General features: G+C 47.0%; 1 protein-coding gene across 1 annotated transcript; it reads left to right on the top strand.

The window, feature by feature from the left end:
* Positions 1 to 8,383: 8,383 nt before the first annotated feature.
* USF2 (upstream transcription factor 2, c-fos interacting) lies at positions 8,384 to 16,097 on the top strand (the record flags this gene model as incomplete). The annotated part of the gene is made up of 9 exons (XM_075261888.1): positions 8,384 to 8,430; positions 8,860 to 8,972; positions 9,148 to 9,267; positions 11,724 to 11,877; positions 11,996 to 12,083; positions 12,395 to 12,453; positions 12,530 to 12,624; positions 12,913 to 13,044; positions 14,865 to 16,097. Coding segments are annotated over 9 exons (898 nt in total), but the record flags the coding sequence as incomplete, so codon positions are not given.
* Positions 16,098 to 19,705: the final 3,608 nt, after the last annotated feature.

Genomic DNA, 19,705 nt, shown 5'->3' with positions numbered 1-19,705 from the left:
TGTCACTATACTGAGCATGTATAGTACTATAGGGGCACTACTGATGTCCTGTCACTATACTGAGCATGTATAGTACTATAGGAGCACTACTGATGTCCTCCTGTCACTATACTGAGCATGTATAGTACTATAGGGGCACTACTGATGTCCTGTCACTATACTGAGCATGTATAGTACTATAGGAGCACTACTGATGTCCTGTCACTATACTGAGCATGTATAGTACTATAGGAGCACTACTGATGTCCTGTCACTATACTGAGCATGTATAGTACTATAGGGGCACTACTGATGTCCTGTCACTATACTGAGCATGTATAGTACTATAGGAGCACTACTGATGTCCTGTCACTATACTGAGCATGTATAGTACTATAGGAGCACTACTGATGTCCTCCTGTCACTATACTGAGCATGTATAGTACTATAGGGGCACTACTGATGTCCTGTCACTGTCACTATACTGAGCATGTATAGTACTATAGGGCACTACTGATGTCCTCCTGTCACTATACTGAGCATGTATAGTACTATAGGGGCACTACTGATGTCCTCCTGTCACTATACTGAGCATGTATAGTACTATAGGAGCACTACTGATGTCCTCCTGTCACTATACTGAGCATGTATAGTACTATAGGAGCACTACTGATGTCCTGTCACTATACTGAGCATGTATAGTACTATAGGAGCACTACTGATGTCCTGTCACTATACTGAGCATGTATAGTACTATAGGGGCACTACTGATGTCCTGTCACTATACTGAGCATGTATAGTACTATAGGAGCACTACTGATGTCCTGTCACTATACTGAGCATGTATAGTACTATAGGGGCACTACTGATGTCCTGTCACTATACTGAGCATGTATAGTACTATAGGGGCACTACTGATGTCCTCCTGTCACTATACTGAGCATGTATAGTACTATAGGAGCACTACTGATGTCCTCCTGTCACTATACTGAGCATGTATAGTACTATAGGGGCACTACTGATGTCCTGTCACTATACTGAGCATGTATAGTACTATAGGAGCACTACTGATGTCCTGTCACTATACTGAGCATGTATAGTACTATAGGAGCACTACTGATGTCCTGTCACTATACTGAGCATGTATAGTACTATAGGGGCACTACTGATGTCCCTGTCACTATACTGAGCATGTATAGTACTATAGGAGCACTACTGATGTCCTGTCACTATACTGAGCATGTATAGTACTATAGGGGCACTACTGATGTCCTGTCACTATACTGAGCATGTATAGTACTATAGGAGCACTACTGATGTCCTGTCACTATACTGAGCATGTATAGTACTATTGGAGCACTACTGATGTCCTGTCACTATACTGAGCATGTATAGTACTATAGGAGCACTACTGATGTCCTGTCACTATACTGAGCATGTATAGTACTATAGGAGCACTACTGATGTCCTCCTGTCACTATACTGAGCATGTATAGTACTATAGGGCACTACTGATGTCCTGTCACTATACTGAGCATGTATAGTACTATAGGCACTACTGATGTCCTGTCACTATACTGAGCATGTATAGTACTATAGGAGCACTACTGATGTCCTGTCACTATACTGAGCATGTATAGTACTATAGGAGCACTACTGATGTCCTGTCACTATACTGAGCATGTATAGTACTATAGGAGCACTACTGATCTCCTGTCACTATACTGAGCATGTATAGTACTATAGGGGCACTACTGATGTCCTCCTGTCACTATACTGAGCATGTATAGTACTATAGGGGCACTACTGATGTCCTGTCACTATACTGAGCATGTATAGTACTATAGGAGCACTACTGATGTCCTCCTGTCACTATACTGAGCATGTATAGTACTATAGGAGCACTACTGATGTCTCCTGTCACTATACTGAGCATGTATAGTACTATAGGAGCACTACTGATGTCCTCCTGTCACTATACTGAGCATGTATAGTACTATAGGAGCACTACTGATGTCCTGTCACTATACTGAGCATGTATAGTACTATAGGGGCACTACTGATGTCCTGTCACTATACTGAGCATGTATAGTACTATAGGAGCACTACTGATGTCCTGTCACTATACTGAGCATGTATAGTACTATAGGAGCACTACTGATGTCCTGTCACTATACTGAGCATGTATAGTACTATAGGGGCACTACTGATGTCCTGTCACTATACTGAGCATGTATAGTACTATAGGAGCACTACTGATGTCCTGTCACTATACTGAGCATGTATAGTACTATAGGAGCACTACTGATGTCCTGTCACTATACTGAGCATGTATAGTACTATAGGAGCACTACTGATGTCCTGTCACTATACTGAGCATGTATAGTACTATAGGAGCACTACTGATGTCCTCCTGTCACTATACTGAGCATGTATAGTACTATAGGAGCACTACTGATGTCTCCTGTCACTATACTGAGCATGTATAGTACTATAGGGGCACTACTGATGTCCTGTCACTATACTGAACATGTATAGTACTATAGGAGCACTACTGATGTCCTGTCACTGTACTGAGCATGTATAGTACTATAGGGGCACTACTGATGTCCTGTCACTATACTGAGCATGTATAGTACTATAGGAGCACTACTGATGTCCTCCTGTCACTATACTGAGCATGTATAGTACTATAGGAGCACTACTGATGTCCTGTCACTATACTGAGCATGTATAGTACTATAGGAGCACTACTGATGTCCTGTCACTATACTGAGCATGTATAGTACTATAGGGGCACTACTGATGTCCTGTCACTATACTGAGCATGTATAGTACTATAGGGGCACTACTGATGTCCTGTCACTATACTGAGCATGTATAGTACTATAGGAGCACTACTGATGTCCTCCTGTCACTATACTGAGCATGTATAGTACTATAGGAGCACTACTGATGTCCTCCTGTCACTATACTGAGCATGTATAGTACTATAGGAGCACTACTGATGTCCTGTCACTATACTGAGCATGTATCGTACTATAGGAGCACTACTGATGTCCTCCTGTCACTATACTGAGCATGTATAGTATTATAGGGGCACTACTGATGTCCTCCTGTCACTATACTGAGCATGTATAGTACTATAGGGGCACTACTGATGTCCTGTCACTATACTGAGCATGTATAGTACTATAGGGGCACTACTGATGTCCTCCTGTCACTATACTGAGCATGTATAGTACTATAGGAGCACTACTGATGTCCTCCTGTCACTATACTGAGCATGTATAGTACTATAGGAGCACTACTGATGTCCTCCTGTCACTATACTGAGCATGTATAGTACTATAGGAGCACTACTGATGTCCTGTCACTATACTGAGCATGTATAGTACTATAGGGGCACTACTGATGTCCTGTCACTATACTGAGCATGTATAGTACTATAGGAGCACTACTGATGTCCTGTCACTATACTGAGCATGTATAGTACTATAGGAGCACTACTGATGTCCTGTCACTATACTGAGCATGTATAGTACTATAGGAGCACTACTGATGTCCTCCTGTCACTATACTGAGCATGTATAGTACTATAGGGGCACTACTGATGTCCTGTCACTATACTGAGCATGTATAGTACTATAGGGGCACTACTGATGTCCTGTCACTATACTGAGCATGTATAGTACTATAGGGGCACTACTGATGTCCTGTCACTATACTGAGCATGTATAGTACTATAGGGGCACTACTGATGTCCTGTCACTATACTGAGCATGTATAGTACTATAGGGGCACTACTGATGTCCTCCTGTCACTATACTGAGCATGTATAGTACTATAGGAGCACTACTGATGTCTTGTCACTATACTGAGCATGTATAGTACTATAGGAGCACTACTGATGTCCTCCTGTCACTATACTGAGCATGTATAGTACTATAGGAGCACTACTGATGTCCTCCTGTCACTATACTGAGCATGTATAGTACTATAGGAGCACTACTGATGTCCTGTCACTATACTGAGCATGTATAGTACTATAGGAGCACTACTGATGTCCTCCTGTCACTATACTGAGCATGTATAGTACTATAGGAGCACTACTGATGTCCTGTCACTATACTGAGCATGTATAGTACTATAGGAGCACTACTGATGTCCTGTCACTATACTGAGCATGTATAGTACTATAGGAGCACTACTGATGTCCTGTCACTATACTGAGCATGTATAGTACTATAGGGGCACTACTGATGTCCTCCTGTCACTATACTGAGCATGTATAGTACTATAGGAGCACTACTGATGTCCTCCTGTCACTATACTGAGCATGTATAGTACTATAGGAGCACTACTGATGTCCTCCTGTCACTATACTGAGCATGTATAGTACTATAGGAGCACTACTGATGTCCTCCTGTCACTATACTGAGCATGTATAGTACTATAGGAGCACTACTGATGTCCTGTCACTATACTGAGCATGTATAGTACTATAGGAGCACTACTGATGTCCTGTCACTATACTGAGCATGTATAGTACTATAGGAGCACTACTGATGTCCTCCTGTCACTATACTGAGCATGTATAGTACTATAGGGACACTACTGATGTCCTGTCACTATACTGAGCATGTATAGTACTATAGGGGCACTACTGATGTCCTGTCACTATACTGAGCATGTATAGTACTATAGGAGCACTACTGATGTCCTGTCACTATACTGAGCATGTGTAGTACTATAGGAGCACTACTGATGTCCTGTCACTATACTGAGCATGTATAGTACTATAGGAGCACTACTGATGTCCTCCTGTCACTATACTGAGCATGTATAGTACTATAGGGACACTACTGATGTCCTGTCACTATACTGAGCATGTATAGTACTATAGGAGCACTACTGATGTCCTGTCACTATACTGAGCATGTATAGTACTATAGGGGCACTACTGATGTCCTGTCACTATACTGAGCATGTATAGTACTATAGGGGCACTACTGATGTCCTGTCACTATACTGAGCATGTATAGTACTATAGGGGCACTACTGATGTCCTGTCACTATACTGAGCATGTATAGTACTATAGGAGCACTACTGATGTCCTCCTGTCACTATACTGAGCATGTATAGTACTATAGGAGCACTACTGTTGTCCTGTCACTATACTGAGCATGTATAGTACTATAGGAGCACTACTGATGTCCTGTCACTATACTGAGCATGTATAGTACTATAGGAGCACTACTGATGTCCTCCTGTCACTATACTGAGCATGTATAGTACTATAGGAGCACTACTGATGTCCTCCTGTCACTATACTGAGCATGTATAGTACTATAGGAGCACTACTGTTGTCCTGTCACTATACTGAGCATGTATAGTACTATAGGGACACTACTGATGTCCTGTCACTATACTGAGCATGTATAGTACTATAGGAGCACTACTGATGTCCTGTCACTATACTGAGCATGTATAGTACTGTAGGAGCACTACTGATGTCCTCCTGTCACTATACTGAGCATGTATAGTACTATAGGAGCACTACTGATGTCCTCCTGTCACTATACTGAGCATGTATAGTACTATAGGAGCACTACTGATGTCCTGTCACTATACTGAGCATGTATAGTACTATAGGGGCACTACTGATGTCCTCCTGTCACTATACTGAGCATGTATAGTACTATAGGGGCACTACTGATGTCCTGTCACTATACTGAGCATGTATAGTACTATAGGAGCACTACTGATGTCCTCCTGTCACTATACTGAGCATGTATAGTACTATAGGAGCACTACTGATGTCCTGTCACTATACTGAGCATGTATAGTACTATAGGAGCACTACTGATGTCCTGTCACTATACTGAGCATGTATAGTACTATAGGGGCACTACTGATGTCCTCCTGTCACTATACTGAGCATGTATAGTACTATAGGAGCACTACTGATGTCCTGTCACTATACTGAGCATGTATAGTACTATAGGGGCACTACTGATGTCCTGTCACTATACTGAGCATGTATAGTACTATAGGGGCACTACTGATGTCCTGTCACTATACTGAGCATGTATAGTACTATAGGGGCACTACTGATGTCCTCCTGTCACTATACTGAGCATGTATAGTACTATAGGGGCACTACTGATGTCCTCCTGTCACTATACTGAGCATGTATAGTACTATAGGGGCACTACTGATGTCCTGTCACTATACTGAGCATGTATAGTACTATAGGAGCACTACTGATGTCCTGTCACTATACTGAGCATGTATAGTACTATAGGAGCACTACTGATGTCCTGTCACTATACTGAGCATGTATAGTACTATAGGGGCACTACTGATGTCCTGTCACTATACTGAGCATGTATAGTACTATAGGGGCACTACTGATGTCCTGTCACTATACTGAGCATGTATAGTACTATAGGGGCACTACTGATGTCCTGTCACTATACTGAGCATGTATAGTACTATAGGAGCACTACTGATGTCCTGTCACTATACTGAGCATGTATAGTACTATAGGGGCACTACTGATGTCCTGTCACTATACTGAGCATGTATAGTACTATAGGAGCACTACTGATGTCCTCCTGTCACTATACTGAGCATATATAGTACTATAGGGGCACTACTGATGTCCTCCTGTCACTGTACTGAGCATGTATAGTACTATAGGAGCACTACTGATGTCCTGTCACTATACTGAGCATGTATAGTACTATAGGAGCACTACTGATGTCCTGTCACTATACTGAGCATGTATAGTACTATAGGGGCACTACTGATGTCCTGTCACTATACTGAGCATGTATAGTACTATAGGAGCACTACTGATGTCCTGTCACTGTACTGAGCATGTATAGTACTATAGGGGCACTACTGATGTCCTGTCACTATACTGAGCATGTATAGTACTATAGGGGCACTACTGATGTCCTGTCACTATACTGAGCATGTATAGTACTATAGGGGCACTACTGATGTCCTGTCACTATACTGAGCATGTATAGTACTATAGGGGCACTACTGATGTCCTGTCACTATACTGAGCATGTATAGTACTATAGGGGCACTACTGATGTCCTGTCACTATACTGAGCATGTATAGTACTATAGGAGCACTACTGATGTCCTGTCACTATACTGAGCATGTATAGTACTATAGGGGCACTACTGATGTCCTGTCACTATACTGAGCATGTATAGTACTATAGGAGCACTACTGATGTCCTCCTGTCACTATACTGAGCATATATAGTACTATAGGGGCACTACTGATGTCCTCCTGTCACTGTACTGAGCATGTATAGTACTATAGGAGCACTACTGATGTCCTGTCACTATACTGAGCATGTATAGTACTATAGGAGCACTACTGATGTCCTGTCACTATACTGAGCATGTATAGTACTATAGGGGCACTACTGATGTCCTGTCACTATACTGAGCATGTATAGTACTATAGGGGCACTACTGATGTCCTCCTGTCACTATACTGAGCATGTATAGTACTATAGGAGCACTACTGATGTCCTCCTGTCACTATACTGAGCATGTATAGTACTATAGGGGCACTACTGATGTCCTGTCACTATACTGAGCATGTATAGTACTATAGGAGCACTACTGATGTCCTCCTGTCACTCAGCTTTTCTTGGTGCCTGCATAGTACTGTAGCAGATCCCTCACTGAATACTTTGTTGCAGTGTTTCAGCGCAGGTATCGTCGTCTTCTCTTCAGGTTGCCTCCCTGCCAGATCTTTCTACACTGGCTATAACTGTAGCGAACCCTCAGCTGTGAGAACTGTTAAAGGGATGTTCCAGTTTAATGTACCGTCGTAGTCACTGTATACAAGAATAGTTGTAGAACGTTCTAGTGCCCTGTGCTCCTGCTGTGGTGCGGCCGGTCCTATGACAGGTTACAAGATGTCTGCCCTCCGTCACCTGGGGCTTCTCCTGCCGCTGACTCATGACATGTTTCACAACAGGACCGAGGCGGCCAAAACATACTGCAGGCTCCGCCCACCGTGCAGGGAGAACCGCCTGCCTGTCCATGACTACTGCTGAGCATGCCTGTCAGTGTCCCCAAACATAGCTGATGGCTGCTAGAGACAGCGCCACTCAGGTTGCGACCGGTACTGCGTCCCTTTAATTTGTGGTCAATTCAGCTCTATGTACTCTGCAGCCCTGTAAGGGTTAATTACTGTGGTTCCTTATTGTGGGCAGGGCCTTGTGCTGCGGTTTCGTTGCAGTGTATTACCTTCTAGATTTCAGGAAGTCCCCAGAATCGGCAGCACATCTGCTCCGCCTGAGCTGTCCCTTATCATCAGACCCCGAATCTCACCTTCCTCTCCGATGTCTTTTTGTTTTGCAGCAACGATAAAGGACAGGACGCGGATGAGGTGGTTGAGTTACACGACGGTGAGTAGGGGGCGCTCTGCTCCTATGCTGCAGTACCAAGCACGGCCACTATATAATGTACAATTGTACAATTAAGGAACAGAGAATGGACCTTCCCGTGCCAAAACATTTCTGCCAGGAAGATCTTAATATCATCAATGACATGAAAATTTTGATTTTAAGAGGGAACTTTAAATCAAGAAAACAGAGACAAAAACAAACATTTTCCTTATATAATGTATGGCGCTGGGCTGCAGTACCAAGCACAGCCACTATATAATGTATGGCGCTGTGCTTGGTGAGTACAGCTGATCAGCGGAGGGGTAGGGGGGTGTTTCAGTCTTCGGGCCCCTGCCAGTCTGGTATTGATGACCTGTCCTAAGGTCCCGGTGTCCTTGCAGCCATATCTGCAGATCTTCTCTTTGGTGATTTGGCTGATTCTCTTTGCAGATGACACGAGTGCCGATGAGCATACGGCGGTGGCCATCGCCGCGGTGCAGCAGGCCGCCTTCTCAGAGCACAACATCCAGTACCAGTTCCGCACAGAGAACAATGGAGGACAGGTACGTGGACTGATAACTAATATCTCCATATGTGTGTGCGGCACGGCAGGTAGATGGCGCCACCTGTAGGATGGTTATAGCTGACTGCACTCTCGTCCTGAAGCCTTGTATCACATGGACTTGAAGGGTTAACGTTCGCCTGTCCTTACATACGCTGTGTCCTGTGTGTTTACAGGTGACGTACAGAGTTGTCCAGGTGACAGACGGTCAGCTGGACGGCCAGGGGGACGCAACGGGAGCAGTCAGCGTGGTATCAACGACAGCGTTCACTGGCACCCCACAAGCTGTGGCACAGGTGAGAAAGGGGTGTCATAGAGTGGGCAGAATAGTGAGCGCAGCTCTGGAGTATAATACAGGATAAGTAATGTAATGTATGTACACAGTGACTGCACCAGCAGAATAGTGAGCGCAGCTCTGGAGTATAATACAGGATAAGTAATGTAATGTATGTACACAGTGACTGCACCAGCAGAATAGTGAGCGCAGCTCTGGAGTATAATACAGGATAAGTAATGTAATGTATGTACACAGTGACTGTACCAGCAGAATAGTGAGCGCAGCTCTGGAGTATAATACAGGATATGTAATGTAATGTATGTACACAGTGACTGCACCAGCAGAATAGTGAGCGCAGCTCTGGAGTATAATACAGGATAAGTAATGTAATGTATGTACACAGTGACTGTACCAGCAGAATAGTGAGCGCAGCTCTGGAGTATAATACAGGATATGTAATGTAATGTATGTACACAGTGACTGTACCAGCAGAATAGTGAGCGCAGCTCTGGAGTATAATACAGGATAAGTAATGTTATGTACACAGTGACTGCACCAGCAGAATAGTGAGCGCAGCTCTGGAGTATAATACAGGATAAGTAATGTAATGTATGTACACAGTGACTGTACCAGCAGAATAGTGAGTGCAGCTCTGGAGTATAATACAGGATAAGTAATGTTATGTACACAGTGACTGCACCAGCAGAATAGTGAGCGCAGCTCTGGAGTATAATACAGGATAAGTAATGTAATGTATGTACACAGTGACTGTACCAGCAGAATAGTGAGCGCAGCTCTGGAGTATAATACAGGATAAGTAATGTAATGTATGTACACAGTGACTGCACCAGCAGAATAGTGAGTGCAGCTCTGGGGTATAATACAGGATAAGTAATGTAATGTATGTACACAGTGACTGCACCAGCAGAATAGTGAGTGCAGCTCTGGGGTATAATACAGGATAAGTAATGTATGTACACAGTGACTGTACCAGCAGAATAGTGAGTGCAGCTCTGGAGTATAATACAGGATAAGTAATGTTATGTACACAGTGACTGCACCAGCAGAATAGTGAGCGCAGCTCTGGAGTATAATACAGGATAAGTAATGTAATGTATGTACACAGTGACTCCACCAGCAGAATAGTGAGCGCAGCTCTGGAGTATAATACAGGATAAGTAATGTAATGTATGTACACAGTGACTGCACCAGCAGAATAGTGAGCGCAGCTCTGGGGTATAATACAGGATAAGTAATGTAATGTGTGTACACAGTGACTGTACCAGCAGAATAGTGAGCGCAGCTCTGGAGTATAATACAGGATAAGTAATGTAATGTATGTACACAGTGACTGCACCAGCAGAATAGTGAGCGCAGCTCTGGAGTATAATACAGGATAAGTAATGTAATGTATGTACACAGTGACTGCACCAGCAGAATAGTGAGTGCAGCTCTGGAGTATAATACAGGATAAGTAATGTAATGTATGTACACAGTGACTGTACCAGCAGAATAGTGAGCGCAGCTCTGGAGTATAATACAGGATAAGTAATGTTATGTATGTACACAGTGACTGCACCAGCAGAATAGTGAGCGCAGCTCTGGAGTATAATACAGGATAAGTAATGTAATGTATGTACACAGTGACTGTATCAGCAGAATAGTGAGCGCAGCTCTGGAGTATAATACAGGATAAGTAATGTTATGTATGTACACAGTGACTGCACCAGCAGAATAGTGAGCGCAGCTCTGGAGTATAATACAGGATAAGTAATGTAATGTATGTACACAGTGACTGTACCAGCAGAATAGTGAGCGCAGCTCTGGAGTATAATACAGGATAAGTAATGTAATGTATGTACACAGTGACTGTACCAGCAGAATAGTGAGCGCAGCTCTGGAGTATAATACAGGATAAGTAATGTAATGTATGTACACAGTGACTGCACCAGCAGAATAGTGAGCGCAGCTCTGGAGTATAATACAGGATAAGTAATGTAATGTATGTACACAGTGACTGTACCAGCAGAATAGTGAGCGCAGCTCTGGAGTATAATACAGGATAAGTAATGTAATGTATGTACACAGTGACTGTACCAGCAGAATAGTGAGCGCAGCTCTGGAGTATAATGCAGGTGTTTCTCCTCCAGTATTGCTCTGCAGTGGTGCTGTGTACCAGAATCTTGCACATGCTTGGTGTTGATTACGTTTCCTCCCGCTTTTTGGTTATTACTAATAAGTATCCAATCCATTACCTCATGAGATAGTAAGACTCGCAGGTTTCCATTACACCACTGGGAGGCGCCGTCTGTGTAATGATCTGTAATATGATCTCCAGCCAGGTTCGGTCTTACTAGTTATAGATTTCGGCTGTGTTTAGGTTGTCGCCCCTTTCTTCTTAGTGGCGTTTTAGGCTTCCATTCACATGACCAGCTTATACTGCGCAGTATCTGACCCCGGACATTGGTTTTGCAGGCGGTCATCCAGAATCCCTTCAGTAATGGCGGAAGCCCTTCTACGGACGCGGTCAGTGGTGAGGCTCGCTTCGCGTACTTCCCCGCCTCCACCGTAGGGGACACAACGGCCGTGTCCGTACAGACCGCCGACCCCGCCCTGACCCAAGCAGGAGGTAAGTGCTGCCATCTTGTGTCCTCAGTTATAGGGGACCTTTCATGTCCTCGGGCACATGCGGTTTCCCATTCGGTGCCGTTCCCGTAGCTCTTCAGTGTACCCCTTTATATTCTCAGGGCAGTTCTATGTCATGATGACCCCACAAGACGTGCTTCCTGCCGGGACACAGAGGACAATCGCTCCGCGCACTCACCCCTACTCTCCGTAAGTGCCTGTCCTGCGAGACCCTCACTCATCGCTCGATTACATTATTGGGGGTCTTAGCTTTGAAATGGCTCCCCAACATTTGGGCTTGTAACTACTGAGCCATAGGACTCCATGCTGGCGATCTGCTGTGGGGGGGGATGACTACACGGGGTTTGTATGTAGTCTGTAATCATGGAGACACATAGCTCAGTATTTTTGACTAAGACTTTTGCACAGTTCCTTGAGGACACGTCCATTAGTGACGTCCTTGTATACAAACCCCCCGAGACCCTTCACTTTGTAATGGCCGCTTGTGCTTCTTTGGCTAGAAAAATGGACGGTAACAGAACACCGAGGGATGAGAGGCGCCGAGCGCAACACAACGAAGGTAAGTCTCCGTAGACTCCTCGCTAATTTTCGGTTTTGGATTTTGCCCGTCTGATCTTGTTCTCGTGTCCCCACAGTGGAGAGGAGGAGAAGAGACAAGATCAACAACTGGATCGTCCAGCTGTCCAAAATCATTCCAGACTGCAACATGGAGAGCAGCAAAACTGGAGCAGTAAGAGGCGTCCTAGTCCTAACCTGTCACCACCGCCGCCCCCTACTGGTCACATGGTGCTGGGGGGGGATACTATACTGGGGTTACCCTAGTATTTAGGTTACAAGTCCCCCACTATACACTTCAACATTATGGTGTCACCAGGGGTGCTGATCGGTGTACAGAGGGTATCCCTATTGCCCCCACCTCAGGGGTATAGGGGGGGGGGGGGGGAGCTTTGATAGTCAGCTCTGTTAGCCACATGCCATGTCTGGGGTGTAATAAATCCCTTTGTTCTTCTCTCTACAGCAGAGTAAAGGCGGAATCCTGTCCAAAGCCTGCGACTACATCCGCGAGCTGCGCCAAACCAACCAGCGCATGCAAGAGACCTTCAAGGAAGCCGAGAGGCTGCAGCTGGACAACGAAATGCTGCGTCAGCAGGTCTGTACTTTATATCCGGTATTAGGGGTGGAGTGAAGGCGTTGTCTAAGACCACGATACTGATGATGTATGTACAGGATAGGTCCTAAGATGTATATAGTGTATACGGCCACCAGCGGTTCTGCAAGCTGCAGTTTTCCTGGTGCCGGCTATGGAGCTGTCCAGGGCAGTGCCGCTTCCCTCACATTCATGTGAATTGGCCGTATATACTACCGTGTTTCCCCGAAAGTAAGACAGTGTCTTACATTCTTTTTACCCCCAAAAGTCCCACTATGTCTTACTTTCAGGGTATGTCTTATATTGGGAAAATCATCATCATCAATCATATGGATTGAAGAGGCGGCACGCGAGGAGTTAAGCGTCTTACAATTGAAGTTAGAGATGCGCGAATACTATTTGAATAGCGCGCTCCCATTGCAATGTATGGAAGCGGCAAGCAGACTTTGCCGACGGCCGCCGCTTAACGGGATTCTACCATTAAAAGAAGTTCTTTCCTCTGACCACGTCGGAATAGCCTTAAAAAAGGCTATTCGTCTCCTACCTGTTGCCATAGCCGCCTTCTTCCTCAGCTGCGTCCGCCCCGTCTGTCTCTTCTTTGGGCCTCATGGATGACTCATGCGCAGTCGGCACTGGCGGCGAGAGCCTGTTAGAGCCGACTGCGCATGCGTCATCCATGAGGCCCAAAGAAGAGACAGACGGGGCGGACGCAGCTGAGGAAGAAGGCGGCGCTGGCTATGGTAACAGGTAGGAGACGAATAGCCTTTTTTAAGGCTATTCCGACGTGGTCAGGGGAAAGAACTTCTTTTAATGGAAGAATCCCTTTAACTCCTCGCGTGCCGAGCGCTTCCATTCATTTCAATGGAAGCGTGCCATTGAAATGAATAGAAGCGGCTGGCACGCGGGGGGTTAAGCGGCCGCCGGCAAAGTCCTTCTTCACAGTGCTGTGCTGTGAGAGCCGGGGGGAACGCCCCCTCCCTCTCCGGGGAGTTCCCCCCAGCTCTCACAGCACAGCGGAGCCCCGTGTTTCCCCGATACAGTAGTAACACCCCCCGAAAGTAAGACAGTGTCTTACATTCTTTTTACCCCGAAAGTCCCACTATGTCTTACTTTCGGGGTATGTCTTACATTAGCCGACCTCCCTAAAACCCCCGCTACGTCTTACTTTCGGGGAAACACGGTATATACAGCTTGCAATAGCTGAATCAGCTGATCGGTGTCGGGTCTGGATATTGCACCCCAGCCGCTCAGGTACTGATGAGATGTCCTGTATATAGGGCATCAATATCTAAAACATTTGGACAGCCCCTTTGACTTTTCTTATGGCACCTAGATTGACCCTGACCCTGGGCAACTCTGTTTAGCCTTTAGATGCCCTGAAATTTGGCCCTGGGGCCACAGGTGGTATGACAGTAAGGACTCTTGCTTTTCATGTCATCTGATGCAGCAGCTCCTGGGTTATACTGAGGAGGTTAGACCCCATGTATGGTCAGATCAGTCCTAAGCGTGGCCAGTGTTCTGAATCTCACCAGTGCGATGACATCTAAGGCTCGAGTAAATTTTGCGATCGGGTTCCGGTCCCACCTAAAAAAAAAAAAAAAAAAAAAAAAAATCGGGAACGGAATTCCAATCCCAATCGCTCAACTTTCCTGCACAGATCCGCCGCTGCTCCCTGGAGGGGGGGGTTGATGGAGATGAACTAGTCTCATTACGAAACGGGTCAGCTGATGTCTAGGGTGGACTTGTGATGTAATATACCCAGTGCATTATGGTAGACCGGCTTCACCCACTCCCTTTAACATTGCCCTTGTCCCCTCCACCAGATAGAAGAACAGAAGAACGAGAACACCCTCCTGCGGGCGCAGCTGCAGCAGCACGGCATCGAGGTGGTGGACGAGGCTCCGAGGCAGTAGACCCAGCGCCGCCGCGCTCCTCCTGTCTGTGCAAAGAGGCGGAAAAAGAAAAAAAAAGAAAATGCCACGAAAAAAAAAACAAACTTGTATATCAGCACCTCCCCCCCTGTCGTTCTACCCTTATACCTGCCGCCCCGCTCACCTGCCACCGCCCCCGCATCTATCCCCCTCCCCCACCCTTCACAGTAACTGTGTCAAAAAGACCTCCCTCCATCCTCGTGAAGAACGTTTGTGTGGCACGACGCGGGGGCAGGGGGGGCCGCCAGGGGTCTTCCTTGAAGACGGGGGAAGAGTCCTTTGCCCCCCCCCCCCTCTAGGAACATGCTGTGACCTTGGAAAACTCTTCAGGCCTCTTCACTGCCAGGGACTTGCATGGGGTTGACTCAAGGGCTTGGCGGCAGAGGAGGGGTTAATACGTTTGCATTGCTCTCTATATAATTTTTTTTTTTATGATGATATATAAATATGAACTTACCGTAGACTTTTAGCAAGGACAATAGTTGATCCACCCCCCGCCCCCCTTTTCTTTGCCCCTCCCCATTTTTATTTTAAGGGCCCCCTCCCCCCCTCTGCAGTGTGACTGTGCGGATCCAACACCTTGTAGCATTACCCTAAACGACTATGGCTTCCAGAATCGCACATTGTGCCACAGGTACAAACCAGAATATTTTTTTTCTCCTTTTTGCTCATAATGTTACAAAATTTGCTTCATTCTACACTCGCTGTTTTTATTTCTTTATGACCCGGCTGTACAGACGGAGCGGTCTGCTGCAGCGAGGCCGAGCGGCCACCAGAGGGTGACTGAGAGCTAGGCATCAGGGGCTAGTATGATTAACTCAGCTTGTCCTCCAGTCGTATCCAAAGCTGCATTCAAAATCAATGCTGTGAGGTGGAACGGCCACTAGATGGTGCGGCAAGTAGGAGGTATTATATATGCTAAAAACCTGGCGTAAATGATGCTGGAAACTTACGCTGGGTACAAGCTTATGTAGATTTTCTGCGCAGGGCTTGGTGGAGGGTGTGTCTCCTCATGTAGGAGGCGGTGCTTCCCCTCGTGGGGGAGGCAGTGCTTTCTTTCGTGTAGGAGGCAGTGCTTCCCCTTGTGTAGGAGGCGGTGCTTCCCACTGTGTAGGAGGCAGTGCTTCCCCTTGTGTAGGAGGCGGTGCTTCCCACTGTGTAGGAGGCGGTGCTTCCCCTTGTGTAGGAGGCGGTGCTTCCCCTTGTGTAGGAGGCGGTGCTTCCCCTTGTGTAGGAGGCGGTGCTTCCCACTGTGTAGGAGGCGGTGCTTCCCACTGTGTAGGAGGCGGTGCTTCCCACTGTGTAGGAGGCGGTGCTTCCCCTTGTGTAGGAGGCGGTGCTTCCCCTTGTGTAGGAGGCGGTGCTTCCCACTGTGTAGGAGGCGGTGCTTCCCACTGTGTAGGAGGCGGTGCTTCCCACTGTGTAGGAGGCGGTGCTTCCCACTGTGTAGGAGGCGTTGCTTCCCCTTGTGTAGGAGGCGGTGCTTCCCACTGTGTAGGAGGCGGTGCTTCCCCTCGTGTAGGAGGCGGTGCTTCCCCTCGTGTAGGAGGCGGTGCTTCCCCTCGTGTAGGAGGCGCTACACCCCACCCTATAGGAGGTGTGGTTCCCCTCGTGTAGGAGGCGCTGCACCCCACCCTATAGGAGGTGTGGTTCCCCTCGTGTAGGAGGCGACGCACCCCACCCTATAGGAGGCGCCGCACCCCACCCCACCCTGTAGGAGGCGACTCTCCCCACCCTATAGGAGGCGACGCACCCCACCGTATAGGAGTTGCCGCACCCCACCCTGTAGGAGGCGTACCCTCTGCCGACTCAGAGGCTGGAATTGTAAACAACAACAAAAAAAAAATTCTGCCTCGTCTTGTTATATTTGGTCTTGTGCTCCAGTCACATCCAGAGCTGCATTTGATGTCTACTAGATGCTGGAAGAGTGACCTGCCTCTGCGGCCAGTATGATACGAAGAAGGCAATAGACCGCGCTCGAGGTCACAGTAGAATTGATTGGTTAAAAGGTGCACAATGCTAAAACACCGCGTTTCGGGCCCTCACGCCCTTTTTCAAGTGCAGAAACTTAATCCATAGATGGGTTGGTTTTCCAGCTCTGGATGTGACTGGAGAACCGGACCAAACAGTACAAGATGGGATGTATAATGCTAACACTGGATGCATCGCAGCAGCCTGCACGGCGCTGACTTTACATGCAGCTTTGGAATGCCTGCAACAAGTGAAGAGGCCACAAGATGGTGACAAAGAGCCGGGCAGCAAGTGCTAGCATGACAGATTCATCTTGTCCTGGTCTGGTCCTCCAGTCACAGCCAGAGCTGCTGAAGCAGGGTGTCATGGCCACTAGATGGGGATCGGCGACCTTCAGTCTGCATGTATTGTAGAACTACAAAGCCCAGACTATTCTGGGAAACGCTGTGCATGCTGGGATGTTGCACCCTTTAGGATTCCCCCCTAGTCCTGCGCTGTGCACCCTTCCTTCCCAGCACTGCAGGAGCTCCCCCACCGATCTTAAAGGGACGGCATTACTTTATAAGATGGCAGCACTCCTTGAATTCTTCTGTTGTGTTCAGTCCAGCAGGGGCTGCGGCGAGGTCAGAGGTCGGCAGTATTGTGGGCGTGGCCTGCACTTTAACCCCTTGCTGCAGCTTTGTCCCTCCCTCAGTTTGGTTCACGGCCGAGCTCCCGGGATCTGTTCCCACGTTACATCCAGACCTGAGTGGTCATGTGACATTCCCCCGATCCTGCAGATGGCGCCGTCTCATCCTTTTCTTGTTACTTTTTACTTTCTGCCCTTTTTATTTTTTTTCTTGATGTTTTTGACTTTTTATTTCTAAAATTAAAAAAAAAAAATCCGGAAACGTAAGATCTCCCGGTCCCCCTGATATTTCACTGGGCGCTTCTGTGTCTGGGAAAGCTGGGTGACGAGTCATATGGCGGTAGAGGTAGGTCGTCCTCCTACAATAGGGTTAGAGGGTGTGCTAAGACGGAATGGGCTCTGGGAAAGCTGGGTGCCATCCCCCGAGAGCAGTAATGGCTACCTGTACAGATCCGACTTGCTTGGGTACCCAGCTTTCTGTGGTTTCTGAATGGTAATAACACAATACTACGTGATCAGAGGGTCAGCTCCTGCAAATGGGGCAGAGACAACATTCTGGGTTGTGGGAAAGCTGGGCAGCAATGTCTGCGAGCTGTCATGGCTGTGTTTGCACCTAGTGGCTCGCTATACAGCTTTCCCTGGATCCTGAATGATATATCACCACGTTACTATGAGATTAGAAGGGGTGAACGCTACTTAAGGTAGGTTGATCGTTCTGGATTGTGGGAATGCTGGGTAGCGCCCCCTGAGGGCTATATTTGGACGCCTTTACATTCCTACTTGCTAGGTTTCCGGCTTTCTGTGGTTCCTGAGTGGTTTTGATCTAATACTATATGGTTAGGGGGCAGAGTGGCCATACTGGGGTGTGAGAAAGTTGGAGGACAAACCTCTCCGAACCGTAATGGCCGCCTTTCCAGGTACTTGAGTTTTATGGATCCTGAATGGCATGGACCTAATAGGACAGAATCGCAGCAGCGTGTCCGTTCTGGATCATGGGAAAGCTGAGTGACAACCTCTGAGATCTGTAATGACACCTTCCTCGGAGACTAGCCAGCTCTGTCTGCCATTCTGGACCCAGAGAAAGATGGATAACCCTCCAGGGCCACTAAAACTTTCAGAGGTTGTTACCCAGCTTTCCCACAATCCAGAATGACCACAGTGATGCCCTGCAGACCCTCTGTCTCTATAGGATTAGGTCTATACTGTTCCGAACCACCAGAAAGCTGGATCTGTAAAGGTGACCATTATAGCTCTGAGGATGTCACCCAGCTTTCCCACAATCCAGATTGACCATTCTGCCCTCCTTTAGTAGTAGCACCCCCTCTAATCCTACAATATTAGGATGCGCTACCATTCAGGACCCACAAAAAGTAGGAACAATTCCAGTGGAAGGTGTGACGGCGGACCACCCAGCTTTTCCAGGAATGACCATCGCCTAGAGTTAAGTGTAATGTGATGATTTGCCTGTAGAGGGCGACACAAGGATTGGTGACTATTTAGGGTTCATGCTGGAGCCACTCACCCTCATTGGGGCGGATTATTACCCCGAACACTCCGGGCTAACCCTGTGTAGATACAACCGAACCCTGCAATACTACAAGGCGTCTTCTGGAGGCATACGGAGGGTTAAAAGCGACTGCAGTGTGAATACGGCGCAACAGCGGGAATTCATGACCGATCCTGTGGCCTGCACCGAAAACATACAACATGTCATCTATTATCTGACTGCTAGGCTGAGATACAGGCCTGAAGCTGCAGTACTGGAAGAACACAGGAGAGGGAGCCCTGTGCTGGATCCTGCAGTGTCCACCAGGGGGAGCGCTTCCTGCACAAATGTCTGAGCAGGTTAGAACAATGATGGAGCCTGACAGTTGGGGGTCTATGAGGGGTTAACGGGGGGGGGGGGGGGATGCAGTACTGGCTGTGCTGGAACTACAACGCCCAGCATGCCCAATAGTTCTGCTCCAAACAGATTGAGAGCTGCTGCCCCCTAGTGCTGGGAGTCTTATAGGCGGGGCAATGCTCCTTAGGAAGAACAGAAGTGCAAAGGAGCCGTCATCGAAGATGGAAAACTGGCAATAGCGCCACCAAATGGGGAAACTGTCCTAAAAGTCAATGTCCGACCCCATAACGT

Source organism: Leptodactylus fuscus, unplaced genomic scaffold (genome assembly GCF_031893055.1).
Source record: "Leptodactylus fuscus isolate aLepFus1 unplaced genomic scaffold, aLepFus1.hap2 HAP2_SCAFFOLD_565, whole genome shotgun sequence".
Taxonomy (NCBI): Eukaryota; Metazoa; Chordata; class Amphibia; order Anura; family Leptodactylidae; genus Leptodactylus; species Leptodactylus fuscus.
The sequence above is the reverse complement of the archived record's forward strand: the minus strand, read 5'-3'. Positions and strand labels throughout refer to the sequence as shown.